The sequence below is a fragment of the Gopherus evgoodei genome, chromosome 7 (assembly GCF_007399415.2).
Source record: "Gopherus evgoodei ecotype Sinaloan lineage chromosome 7, rGopEvg1_v1.p, whole genome shotgun sequence".
NCBI classification, from domain to species: domain Eukaryota; kingdom Metazoa; phylum Chordata; order Testudines; family Testudinidae; genus Gopherus; species Gopherus evgoodei.
In genome coordinates, this window is record NC_044328.1 from 96,445,162 (window position 1) to 96,459,731 (window position 14,570).

Consider the following 14,570-nt stretch of genomic DNA (forward strand, 5'->3'; position numbering starts at 1 on the left):
TGTCCTATGAACAAGGTCAGTTTTCTGAACTTGAACTATGGTGTTAGATGTGTGTGAAATGGAAAATTTACACACACCCATTTCATAGCTTTGGCATGTTCCCACATCCATTTCCACTAGGCATAGCTTGCACAATTTCATTTACACTTTAGAAGAGACTAAATAAAAGTTATAAAACTTTAAATAGGGCGGGGACTGAGGGCCCAAAGGCCATGTTATCCAATTATTTAATTCTTTGTTGCAAATATTCTGTTATTACTAGCCTCAAACACTGAACATAGAGAAAGTATCTGGTCAACACAATTGAGACACAGCTCATCAAAAGCCACTAGGCATGAAAGGAGCTAGGAGATGTGGGGGGCTAGTCCCAGCTGTAAGAGGGACGTGCTCTAAAATCATACCTCACCACTGAGGCTCAGTTTCCCTAGCTGTTAATTGGGACTAATGGTGCTGTCCCAGAAGGGCTGTTGTAACCCATACACCTCCTGGGTGTGGTGGTCTGTCCCATCTAGTAGCTACGAGACCACTTGGCAAGCAAGAGAGATTAATGAGTCTGCTACAGCCTTAGCTAAGGCCTATATGGTTTTTAGCTCATGCAGTAGAGACTCATGCATTTAGCTTCAGAGATCCCAGGTTCTATCCCACCCACTGACAACCAGGGTCTGTCGCTGTTATACTGTGAAGCTTAGTTAATCAATGTGAGCGAAGTGCTTGAAGACTTTGGTGCAATACTTACTTAAGCAAGACAGCTCTTCCAATGTGTAAGTTAAAAGTCCTGTTAAACAATATACTACCCTGACATCAAAACACATGGGACCAACTTTCTCTCTGATGTAGTGCCACTGAAGTCAATGGGATGAATGTATGTGTAGTTTACACCTATGAATAGGAAGGTGATGCAGGTATTATGGCAAAACAAACTCACTAATACATCCCCAATAAAAAGCTATTTTTATGGTGTTCAGTGGAATTGAGGTTTCTGACTCTGAAGAAGCAGAGGCTATTTGTATCCTTTAAAATGTTACTTTAATTTCAAGGGCTGCCACCAAATTATCTTACCCCATATTGAAGCAAATGGGCAACGTACATCAACACATGCTGTTCAGAGTACATAAATGCAGCTTGAGTGGTGCTGGTGACTTTAGTGGAAGTCCTCACATGCTTCGTGTCAAATGTGCTTTAGTACCTTGATGAATCAGGGACAAAAATCCAGGTCACGGTGCAGAACTATTTCTGTATCTTTTTGCAGCACATTATGTAACATGCGTGATGCCACCCTTCCCTTCTGCATGGCCTTCTCTTCTGTTTTCAGCCACTGGTGTTCTGTGTTTTTTAACCCAGTGCTAGCAGCACCCGTCGCTGATGAAGAGGGAGGGCCCTTTGCTCCTTTATTAGTTTTTCAGGCACGTAGTCTTAGAAAGTGCGCATGACCCATATGTGAAAATCCTGTATAAATTGTGCAGCATTTTCTTTACTGTTTTAAGTGTAAAGTCAGTTAGTTGTTTAACCTTTTGAGAGGTGCCACATTTTGGATTTGTCAGGGTTCAGGGTTTTTTGTTTTGCCAGCATGCTGTTAACAAAAATGAACTGTATTAATTAAAAAGATGCACCAAACTCAATTCCATCACTGACACCTCCAGCAGATGGAGCCTGTAACACTGCAAAAACAATTTATTTATGGCAATGCTAATCTTTCTGTTCCACTGTGTCTGTAATATTTAGGAATTATGTTGTGGCTGTGATTACATCTAAGATATTGGCAGAGGGAGCCGCTAACAGAAGTGAATGAGGCTTTGTGGGAGCAAAAGGCAATGCAGGATGGGAATTCTCTTAATCCAAGATTCCCACTCTTCTCCCTGCCATTGTAAACCATCCTCCATCTCCTGGTCTGTACACCTGATGCAACCAGCTTCTCCCATCTTGCTTCCTAACCCAATCCACAAGACCAGGATATAGCAGCTTGTGCAAGGTAGGGAAGGCAAAGACGGGAGCGGGGAAGTGCTAGCAGCTATAGGTGGAGATTACGCAGCTAGGGACAGGATATGATACTGAGCTCAGTGACAGATTCCAATCACTACTTCAGGAAAGACTGGCTAGAAAACGGCATGAGTTGAGGCTGGGAGATGGGTTGTTAGATCTGGTATAAACTTATAAGGCTTTCCTGCTTTGCTCTGTCACTGCTTTCAGCCTTGCCTCATCCTCTGTGGAGTTATTTCTCTGGAAACAACTCTCATGCATTCTGTGCTGGAGATAAAGCACTCAAGCTGTTTCTTTTTAATGTTTCTATTCATTGTTTTTTAATCTTGGCCTCTGATTGTTGGACTGAAAATACATTTGATATGCTTTGCACAGTGGCAGTATCGTAGCTAATGAGGTTAATCCGAGGCGCGATTATTGCTAGTTGAAAACTTTTCAAGCAAGGATGGGTAAACTGGTTCAGGAAAAATAAAAGCCCCCAGTTTCCAAACTGTCAGCACTTCACAGGCTTGGCTGGGTACTGAGAGAAAGCCTAGTCCCAGGAAATTTTTCAACCCAATTTTGCAGATATAAATCCCAATCCTGCAATAAGAACTTGTAGGTGAGCCTCCATGCCTGTATGTAACCCCATTGACTTCAACATAGCTCCATCTAGACATGGGGGAGGAGAGGTATCCATGTGGAGCAGTCCATCTGCTAAACCTTCCTCAGACTATTTCTTCCCCAGTCATGGCGGCCTTCTCTAACCCATGAGGAGCCACCATAGCTTAACAAAATGAAACAAAGAATCATGCTGTGCTCTGTACTATCTGTCCCATTCTATCATGTTGATTTCAGTAAGATGGCACATGTATAACATCTCATCATTGGGCCCCTAATGATTAATAAATGAACCAAACACGATTCTATACAAAACCTGAAATATTTTACTTTTTTTTTTAAACTTTGATCTAAGTTTACTTAGATTTCATGGACTTGATACAAGAGCATTTGATATGAATCAGTAAATAAAACACTGTAATAGATAGCCACAATAAACTTTGTTAGAAATGTACATGTTGCGAAAATAATAAAAAAAAACAGCATGATGTCTGGGTTATAGTATAAAATGCTCAACAAGAACAGTATACTAGGGAAGCTTAAAAACCCTGCTCTGCATAAACCTGGGGCCCTATTCAACTAACTTTATCAGACTCCTACCACTCAGAATCTATGTCCCACTGTAATAGTATAAAGGTTAGTTTATAAGGCCTCAGTTGTTTCCTGTAGCTGTTTTTTTTTTCCCCATGGACATCACATCCAGGTAATGTGTATATAAACAAAGCTCATAAGAAATGTACAAATATAAAAAGCTACAAACATTAATAAATTACATCATCACAAAACACAGAAACACTTCACAAGGTGCTAGTAAAATAACTGTATCCCCTCATAATACAAGAATTAAAACAAAGAGCTGGTATTAAAGTTGAAGATTATTCTTCAAAATGTGTCTTAAATAGATTATTTTCTACTATTTGATTCTGTATAAGACATTTTATAAGGCTGCACAAAGTTTTACTTGTTTTCCAGGCAACGCCCAAATCCACCCCCCAAGAAAGTGAAACAAAAACAAAACAAAAAAACCTCCACCCAACCCTTTTAAAACCAAACTAAAATACAACTGATAATACTCAGCAATGACTTGTATATATGTTAATGAAGTAGTCTATAGAAAGAAATGTCTAAAGATACTTTACTTTTATAAAAAAGAAGTTATTTAAAAAGCTATTTACAAGCTACATTCTATGAAAAATATGCCTTAGTAAACACATCTAAAAATTAAAATACGGGATTGCCTGAGAAACAAATTTAACCCCTCAAGTGTTTATATGCAGACAAGCAGTTTAATGTAAAATAATGCACTCTACACCAAACACTAAAAGAGTTAAAAGACAAAAAGTATCCAGTCAAATTGTCAATAAGCTAAACTTTCCCACTATCTGACACCTGGATGCATGCAGCCCTCGTTCCCAAAGTAAGTGTATCTCATAAGAAGTGCCTTGATATAAATGTCAAAAACTGCACGTGAAGAAGCAGAGCTTGACCTCATGTACTGCAGTTAAAGTGACTGCAAGATCTGCAACACATCTTTGTGTGCTTTGATTTCGACACTGACACGAGCTACTGTACCATCATGTGTGTCAGTTAGCAAAAGAAACTGGCCCCTCAGGCATAGAGCTAAAACTCCCAACCAGTTATGAACGCAGCAGTAAACCAGCTCCCACTGTGCATAACAAATGCTGCCTAGTGCACCTACTATTGTCCAACCCGCAGCTATCTGAAAGGAATGGAGTAGGGCCCAAGTGCAGTAATGGCTCCTCCAACACATCTAGATCATGATCAGGTTGAGATAATGAAGTTTCACATTATGCAGATTATCTTCTGCATTCACTGTAGCATGGGGAAATGTCTCCAGCCATCAAACTTAAGGTCCTCCACCTTTTAATATATTTGTCAGACAAATGAAGAATTTTTAAATTTAATCTCCTGCTCCTTGACTAGATACCTCTTTAAAGATAGTACTTGTTTTTTTTTCTTTAAGCAAACTGTAACTGAAATGGATGTTCATTCTGTTAAAACAACTGGTTTCCACTTATAAACAAGTTAAAGGGATACTTTCCTAAAACTGGAATGATCCTCAATTTCTTGGATTATCATTAACTTTTGCGAACTAGTCACTCTCAGCAATTTGAGAAAGGACATCTATATTAAAAAATATTTATAGCAGTATTCTGTACACTTTAACTGCTGAAAGTTAAAAACAATTATTAAAGTGGTGGCAAAAAGTTAACTGGTATTGTCCCTAAGATGATGCACAATACTACTGAAGTTCTTCAAGAGTTGAAGAGTTAGTGTCAGCTCAGGAATTACTGAGCTTTGATCAAGTCCCAGTTTTTGAAATATTAAAGGAGAAGTTTCCCATTCCGATGGATTTTCAAAATCTTCCCAAGCCTCTGTTTTGCGGTAGCCATGCCCTTTTTTGTACGTTTTCCTGAAAATTGAAAAAAAAAATGAACATGTCAAGTAACAGCAGCCACAGCAATGTAGAAACAGCAAAGCAGGCTCACTGGATACAAAAACAGAAGCACTAACTCAGTGGCTGTGTAAGCAGGTGCATCACATGAGTCGATTTCCACCTGAAGAACATTCATTTTGGCTATGTACCAACCAAATCTCAAACGTTAACATGCCTCGTGTGGTGGTATGTAAACATCGATCAGAATGCTCGAAGAATAACCAAGCACTGCCATACATGCCATCGGTGGTGGTATCCCAACCTACACTATGGTCTCCTGGTGATTGTCTTACTGGATTTTAACAATTTCATTCAGGATTTTTACTATATCAGTTTCATTCTTAAATACCATTCCCTGTTTAACCATGTTCGGAACAAAGTACCCAAGAGAACACATTTGAAAGCATGACATATTATTCTATAGGGGGGCTGTCTTCAATTGTCCAAGTATAAAACTCAGGGCCAGAAGAAGATTAGTGCAAACTCGCTCGCCAGGTTTAAATGAATTTTAAATGGTTCCAAGCGCTGTGCTAAAAACCCTTATGTGGTGGAATGAAGCAGTCACAAGAAAGAAGTTTTTAAAAAATAGTCATCTAGATTAGACCGTTTAACTGTGGCTTTAAAAGCGCAAAGGTTGTAATTGTATCTTTGTTGCATTAGTTAAAGAAAAAACTGTGTGAATTTTCAAAGACGAGGTTTAATTTAATTAGTCTTTAAAAAATATCTGTTGACAAGGTTTTTGATAAATTCTATAATAGCTGGCAGCTTTGGTATTATAACTTGTTCGCTTTCATCTGTGGCCATATGGTGACTCATCATTTCACTTGGACACATCTAGGAAATACAGCAACTTCATCCATGATTTTACACAGGGCCCACCACACTGTCATGTACTTGTTTTCTACTTTTTGCTTGCACGTCTGTGTAACTTACTTCCCTATGGATTATCATATAAGTGACACAAAACTGGATTTTTTTAATCCATGTACAATCAGACAAGAATGCACTAATGCAGGTACTCTGTCCATGTCATCCAGTTGTGCTCTGGTAGCTTGACTCTGAACTAGCAAAATGGCAGGCAGGCTTTGGCTGCGCCTAGCTTCTGATTTTACTCAACTGAATGAGATTCAGCTGTGCAAAGACTGCAGTATCAGGCTCAACTATCTCCATGTATTTCCATACATTACTAAAAATAAATGATAATATGGATATAGTTGTGCCTTTCTTCTGGGCAGTTTCAGAACCTGGAATATATCATTTCCCACATTAGCAAATGGGGAAAGTGAGGAACAAATAAATTTTGACTTGTTCAAATCCACAATGAGCCAGAGGCAGAGTTGAGGACTCTCAGTCCAGCATGTGATCCACCAGACCAGACTGCTGTGTTTCTTAAATGTACATAAGCATAATATTTGCTCACCCCTTTGTTCTATTTCAGTTCTATTTCAGTAGTGAAACTACTGCAACTTGGTCAGCTTTGTGTTCGCGCAGCTGGGAGAGAGAGCAGTTAGTGGGTACAAATGCATCCTTGACACATTGCTCTCCTACGTAATCATCCTATACTGTTTCACAACAACTCTGACAGAATGTGAACAAATCTGCATTCTGAACACTTAAAATGCTACAGACATAAACACCACCAAGAAGTCAGCTTATGTAAATCATGTGTTAGAAGTTACAGTTAAAACCTATTCATGTATAAAGTTGCAGGTGCTGTTTTTTATACCGCCAGCATATTTTTCTCTAGACATGTGTCTTCTGCTGCCTCAAGAAACCACAGTGAAAGTGTAACTAAGATCTTAGCTGCATGTCTAGCCAAGAACTGTATACTTTCTGGTCAGAAAAGTACATTAGTAAACGCACATAAATGCTCAGTTATCACTTATCTTTACTTTTCATAGTGTGTGTGTCTCATTGGATTGGGTCCTTGATGCATGCACACACACACACGCACACATATACACAGAGATATGCGAACTATGCGCTCTTATTTTTGTGAATATAACATACATACACACTCAAATAAGGGAGCATAACAGTGTCGGTTTGCATATAGTTATACACATTTCTCCATGAAGGGCCTGATCCAAGCCCATTAAAATAAATGGGAGTCTTTCCATTGAGTTTAGTGGCTTTGGATGAGGCCTCAAAGTAGGCAGTGACCCTGAGTGTACTGTTTTTACTGAGTTTAACTGAAGGTGAAAAGCGTCTTTGTGGTTTAAAAGGGGGAAGAAAGAAAGGGGGAGAGGAAATCATGCTGCTGTTTTAAAATATTTTCTCTCTCCAGCACTGGACTGGATTGAGCTCTCCTGGACATCCCAGCAGAACAGTGATGGCCCAAAGCTTGGCTGATTTGGCTTAACACTGCTGCCTCCTTTGGACTGCCCTTAAATCCCCATTAAATTCAGCCTTCTAGGCCTTGTTTTACCAACCACCACACGGCTATCCTACAAAGGCATCCTAAAGCCTCCTTCTATTAAACAGGCGCCCAGGGATGTCAGAAGGAGCTGTTCATTCACTTTCCTTTCCCAGAGAGAGTTAAAGCATTTGCTTATTTGGCAGACTGATTCATCACTCAGTCAGGGAGTAACCATCATGAGTCCTTGTTTGATCCCCGGGCTCTGCATCCTAGCACAAACCTTGGACAGGCTTGGACACCTTGCCTGCTGTATTTTGAGCTATTTCTGATTTCACTATATAACCCGGTTCATTTCAACAGATTAACTTGTGGAGGAACATGAACACATTAAGAGGTAAATTGAATGAAATGTTTAATTTTGCTGCTGTTTGTGCCAACGGCCACATGTATTAAAAAAAAAATCCTGTGTGTCTTTCTGACTTTTAATTGGCTTTGCTTTCTGGATCCAGAGTTTGCAATAAATAATATCTTATTAAGAAAATGTTACTGACAGCCCACATTCAGTGATACAGATGTTTTCAAATTAAGCACACAGCATACAGGACTATGTGAAATCTCATACTATCTCCACTTCATACAGTTATAAAACCATGGGAAATATAGTCACTTAAATTATCATAAATTGCATCATTGCTCAATGCTCAGCTTCTACTGTAAATAATTACAGAATCTGACCTCTCTCTCTCTCTCTCTCTCTCTCACACACACACACACACGTCCCTCTATCTTTTTCTTGACTTATGTTCTTATAATTTCCAGGTGGGCTCAGAGAGGTATAGCGGAAGGCAGGAGGGGAAACATTTGACTCAAACAATTCCTCAGTGTAAAAATAAAATTCCAGTTACAGAGAGTAAACAAAAATATTGAACAACAAGTTGATTTGCATAGGTTTTTTTTAGGTTGTTTCCTTAAGCACAATAATTCCTAAAAGTAGTTTAAATATTTGCACTGTTGAAATTCAAGAAGCCTTCCAATGTAGGAAAGGCAACTTTGTGACTTAAAATATTCTGTGCACACACAAGTACAGAATAGGTGCATTGGAATTTTATCTGTACTAAGGTTTACAGTTGAAATCCTGACCCCGCTGAGTCAATGGCAGAAGAAATATATGGAAGAAAGTGGAAAACCACAGAGTTTCTGAACAAGCAAAGAGGAAAATGTGACAGGGTCTGTTGTGAATAGTTTTTTAGATACTGGAGGAGCTGGACTGCGATACAGAGATGAGTTCCTTTAAAACAGCGAACGCAACCTATAGAGTTTGCTCTGGCAAGTATTAAGAGATTATTTTCCCCATAAGACACCCCCACACAGCGGAACACATAGGCCAACAACGCTAACCCAACTCAGTGCTCTTAGTCAGATCCCCAACTGGTGTATATAAGCCTAACTCCACTGAAAGAGAACAAGTAGACAATGGAGAAGGGATGCAGGACTACACTGTAGGGAACAAATTTGCCCTGTCAGGGAGATGGACTGAATGGATCTTTGCCATATCCTCTGTGAACATTTACAGTACCTTTGGCAGCTGCATTATTCTGTGATGATGATGAGGGTCTCCTCTGGGTGAGGAAAACTCCAGGTGCCATAGGTTGAGAGCCTCTGTTTACTTGGGCGACCCCAAACGTGCTTGCTCCGGCAGTGTATTCGTGATCTGCTAGGCTGCTGGCATGGGACTCCAATTTGGGTTCAGGAGAGCTGCCTTCCTGAGAGAGTTTATTTGTGTTGTTGGGGGACAACTTCTTTTTGGTATTCTTCTTCTTCTTGCCTTTTTGTTCCTCCTTTCAATAAAGCACAGAATCCCCATTCAGCGACTGTGACAACTAGTGGCATTTGTTAACATTGTTACACTGTGTATCATGTCAAGAATGGGGTTACTGTCAGAACTGGATAAAGCCAGAGGGAGAACAGGCTTGCTGGAAACTCAAAGTGAGAACTGATCACAACAGCATTGTTTCCTGGTCTGTTAGTGGCATCCACCTGCTGTATCTTGTCATAAATTGTGAGCTCTTAGGGGCAGGGACTGTCATTGTATTGTGTTTGTACAGCACCTAGCACAATGGGACCTTGATACATGTCTCAAGCCCCAAGGTGCTGTAATAATACAAATAATAATGATACAAGATAAATATAATGGGCCTGATTATCAATTACACAAAGGCACCTTTATGTCACTCTGGCAGTATAACAAAGCCTTAGAGTGGCAAAATTGGCCCCCTGAGGATACTCCTAGAGCAGGCGGTCTGGCAACCAACCAGTAGAGAGCTGATGTAAAGATATAAACTGGCTCTTCCTCAGCTCTCTGTGTGGGCTGCCTGTCAGGGGAGTGGTCTGGGTGCACTACTCTATGGCTATATTCTCTGTTTCCCAAGGCACACAGAGGGCTATGGAAGACAGAAGATAAACTGGAGTAGACCTGTGGCTGCTCTAACATTCACTCAGGGCTGGGCAGGTCCCTGTGCAGCCACAGTATATGGGAGCACAAATATGGCTTAAAGTCACCTTTCCCTTGTCCATTCCTGATCCAAGTATAGGAACAGAGTCATTGAGAATTAGGCTTAATATTTTTCATCTCATGGGGAAAAATTAATATCTGTGCAGAAGTTCGCTGGGAGTAACGTCAATGTAGAGCACAACCCTATGTCCACACGCCTGTCATAGCTCTCTCTATCATAGTGAATTTCATTCACAACAAAGGAACAATTTAAACTCCATAGGGATGATAACAGGCTAATATTGGAAAAGCTTTGGTAACCTGTTAAAAATGGGATTACTAAACTGGAAAATGTAGCTGAGTTCTATGATGCATATTGACACAGATGTTCAGTGTCTTTTAGTACTTTAAAAAGGATTGAAGATTATTGTGTTGAAGCAATGTAGTTTTGAACAGTGGATACTGCACTTGGCCCTACTTCTTATGAGGATTTCCGTAAGCATCTTAAGTTTAGCATGTTGTATACAAACATCCATTTTCATAACTGAATAAGTTTATGAGATAAGAAAAAAGCTTTATCACAACTTTCAGAATTTAACATAAAAAATCAATTAAATTCAAAGATGATGAAAATCTGGCATAATTCTCAATTTTGGATTACTTAGAGTAACATTTCAAAAACATTTAAGAGACCTAGGTGTCTGAGTACCATTTTTGAAAGGGACTTAGGTGCCTAACCTGCTTAGGCACTTTTTAAAATCCCACTAGGTGCCTATGAGCATCTTTAAGGGCCTAAATATTTTTCAAAATCTGGCACCAAATACCTAAAATAATTTTGAAAATAGGACTTAGACTCCTAAATCACATAAGCACATGTGTAAATTACTCTTTAATCTTATTAACGTAAAAGGTGCTTACACTGAAGCTTCCCCGAAATACTTCTTTGTTTACCTGATCTGCCCAACTGACAATTTTGTCAGTGTGCTTAAAGCACCTTATTGAACTAGAAACCTCTAATCTGCAGTGTCGCCAGAAATCTGAAAGTGTAATTGAGGACCTGATCCTGTTTCTATTGAGGCCACTGGGATTTTTGTCACTGAATTCAATGAGTACAGAATTGGACGTGTACAGTATTAAACATGAGCTGTTATGACAACTTAGTTAACATTCAACAAGCTACAGGAGAAGACAGAGAAGTGCTATGGCTCCATTTGAAAATAACATATTTTCTAAGGGAAAGCTACCTTGTATGCAAACTCACCTGCTGGGATAATTTGGCCGCTGCTGCCGCCAGTCCAGTTTCAATGGAGGCAACTCTTGTACCCTCTCGGACAGGTCTGTCTTGTCGGGGTACTGAGGGACCAACTCTTGCTAAATGTAAGAACAAAATGAAAATACAGTATAATAGATACTTTGTGTAGGGGGAACACTGCATTCCTATAGAATGAAGGGCATGGCGGGTGGCAAGGGCAAGACAGAGCTTATTTTTAAATGAACATTCTACTTCAGTGGGGCTAACGTTTATAAATGCCAATTGTTAGTAAGGCCATTGAGTGGCAGATGTGGAAACAGAGCTCAGGACTCCACTTAAACTATGTAGCTTTTGGAAGGAAATACATATTCTCCTCCAGATTTTCCAAAATTGTCCAAGTTTAAATGAAAATCAAACATTCAGGGAATGTGAATTTATTCCAATGAACAGGCAAAATGCTTCATAGCTATTTTCCACAAACTCTTCCCAGCCCACATGCCAAGGAAGATTCTTCCAGGGCAGGTGCTGTACAGGCTCCCACAAGCAACCCTAACCCTGTCCATCCTAGCCCCACTAGTGTAGCAGGTAGCACTGTACACTATGGACATTCTGGGCAGCTCGGGTCAGGCTGCTGTAAATTAGAACTGCCCTGGAGTGCTCTAATATACACCAGGAGCTGCACTGGCCCCCAATTGTCCCACATCTGGGCAAAGTAAAAGGTGTCACTTCCTATAAGGCACAGCACAGAACTGTCCTAGCAGTTATACTGAGCACTTTTACTGCGCTTTTGATGAAAACTGGGGGAATAGTTATATTCTCTATTTCTTTTTTAATGCTTTATATATATAAGGTGTGGGCTGCCTCAGAACTGCAAGATTTCTCCACTACATCATCATAATACTAGCAATACATCATCGACTTCACTGGCAGGATGTAAAGATACCTACAACCTACAGGAGATTGCTTTTTATTTTAAAAGGTAGCTGAAGAGAAACATTGTCCAGAATGTGTTAGATTCAATTTAGTGTTCACTACAGTGGACTATTTAAAAAAAAAAAAAAAAGTTAGTCTCTCAACTGAGAGATCTAGACGAGCACAATCTTATGGTAAAATAATAAATCTCATTGTTCTTTTCTAGGTCTTCAATTTGAAATATCCTCCCTGAGTCTGAACATCCAAGACATAATGGACTTGCCTGTCGGGCTGTAGGGGGCATCATCAGAACTTTTTCTTTTCTTTGATCGTGATTTGAACACTGGATTATCTTCATCGGATTCCAAAGATGGGTAACTAAACCAAACAGAAAATAGCTTTTATTGCAGCAGTATTAAACAAGAGTTTGTGGTAAGTAAGATTCACCCATCAGTGTAGAATTGGATTAGCACAATGGTGAATCAGGCCTAGAGTATCTATGTAAAGACTGCGGCCAAGGGTAGAACGCAGAGTGAAATGTCTAAAAGGCACTGGTGCCCTGGGGATAGGGCATTAGACTAGGAATCAGAGGAGGAGGACTCTGTTCCCGGCAATGCCACTGATTTGCTGTGTGACCATGGGCAAGTCACTTCACTTCACTGTGCTTCTGTTTTCTCTTCCACCCCTTGCCTGTCTTGTCTGTTTCGATTGCAATCTCTTAGGGGCACAGACTGGCTCTTACTCTGCGTTTATACATTATCTATCACCATGGAGCCCCTAATCTTGATCGGAGGCCTCTACGTGCTATTGTAATGAAAATAATAATACAGTTTTTGGTTCACAGCGTGTGATGTTTTTCTTAGCTTGGAAAAGCCAGTCCTCCGCTCACATACAGTTGGGCCTATTTGGAGCACCTGTCATTATCAGGTGCATGGGGTGATGTTACACCCCAATCGAATAGGTCTCCACATAGGTCATCTCAATGGACATTTGGTGACCCTCACATGGTGTGGAACAGAATTTCGTACATGTCTAAGAAACACAGATAGAGTGTAGTACCCTTAAGAGAAGAAGGTGTTTAACAAGCTAAATATGAGTCAACAGTGTAACGCTGTTGCAAAAAAAGCAAACATCATTCTAGGATCTATTAGCAGGAGTATTGTAAGCAAGACACAAGAAACAATTCTTCTGCTCTACTCCGCGCTGATCAGGCCTCAACTGTGTCCAGTTCTGGGCGCCACATTTCAGGAAAGATGTGGACAAATTGGAGAAAGTCCAGAGAAGAGCAACAAAAATGATTAAAGGTCTAGAAAGCATGACCTATGAAGGAAGATTGAAAAAAATGGTTTGTTTAGTCTGGAGAGGAGAAGACTGAGAGGGGACATGATAACAATTTTCCAGTACATAAAAGATTGTTACAAGGAGGGAGAAGAATTATTCTTGTTAACCTCTGAGGATAGGACAAGAAGCAATAGGTTTAAATTGCAGCAAGGGTGGTTTAGGTTGGACATTAGGAAAAACTACCTGTCAGAGTGGTTAAACACTGGAATAAATTGCCCAGGGAGGTGGTGGCATCTCCATCACTGGAGATTTTTAAGAGCAGGTTGGACAAACACCTGTCAGGGATGGTCTAGATAATACCTAGTCCTGCCTTGAGTGCAGGGGACTGGACTAGATGACCTCTCAAGGTCCCTTCCAGTTCTGTGATTCTAATATCAGGATAAAAGTGAGGCCATTGGATACCCCCGATGAGAGGTGGCTGCTTGCCAGTTTGCTGAATAGCCCTATTTTGACCCACACTGGGTTGGGTGAGAGGTATGTGATTAATGCCACTTCTTAGACCTTTCTTTGAGTAAACAGAGCGGTTGACTCTACAGTACATGGGCCCAGTGCTAATGTTGGTCTGCGGGAAAAACTCCTTCTGATTTTAATGGGCCTTGTGTGGGGCACGTGGAATTTGGTCCAGTTAAGCCACAGGCACAGGCTCTTGGCCAAAACACAGAGCTATTCTCAGATTATCAGTCATTAAAATTATTACTCCATAAAATCCCCCACTGTACTCAATAAAATGCTGCTCTGTTAAACATGCTGGGATGGCACTGACACAGCTCGCTCCCTCAAGACCTCTTCCCCCCTCTCTGCTCATTGTGAACCACACACGTCTTACTGAGTGACTAAAAATAAAGGGTCAAATTGTCTCCACATGAGGAAAAATAAATGTAGGAAACAGAAGACACAGTGAGTTCTCACTCACAAGGCTTCTGTCAGAGGGAAGAGGATTGTCGTCCATTAGTGAGAAGGGAGTTCACCACCCCTATGCTCGTTAGCGTCCCAGGTTCAGGGCAGATCTCAGGACCCTGGCTTCTCAGTACTGGTTTTCACTGGTTCCTGCTCCCATGCAGCACCAAGACAACAGATCTATTCCCAGCTCCTTCTACCTTCTGCCCCTTCTGGATCTATAGCCCCCCAGCCTGGGAGCTCGAGCATGAAAAGGCTTGGGAGTCAGGGGAGGGAATGCTGG

The 14,570-nt window shown here is 40.6% G+C and overlaps 1 protein-coding gene and 1 pseudogene across 1 annotated transcript in view; one reads left to right on the forward strand and one right to left on the reverse strand.

Moving 5' to 3' along the window:
• The first annotated feature begins 2,340 nt into the window (after nucleotides 1-2,340).
• LOC115655664 lies at nucleotides 2,341-2,542 on the forward strand (annotated as a pseudogene).
• A 338-nt stretch (nucleotides 2,543-2,880) lies between these two features.
• Nucleotides 2,881-14,570, reverse strand: part of PHF2 (PHD finger protein 2) — a 143,582-nt gene continuing 131,892 nt past the window's right edge. The window contains 4 exon segments of the mRNA XM_030570475.1: nucleotides 2,881-5,011; nucleotides 8,971-9,232; nucleotides 11,147-11,256; nucleotides 12,333-12,427. Coding sequence (XP_030426335.1) covers nucleotides 4,923-5,011; nucleotides 8,971-9,232; nucleotides 11,147-11,256; nucleotides 12,333-12,427 — 556 coding nt within the window. The 3' untranslated portion in view covers nucleotides 2,881-4,922.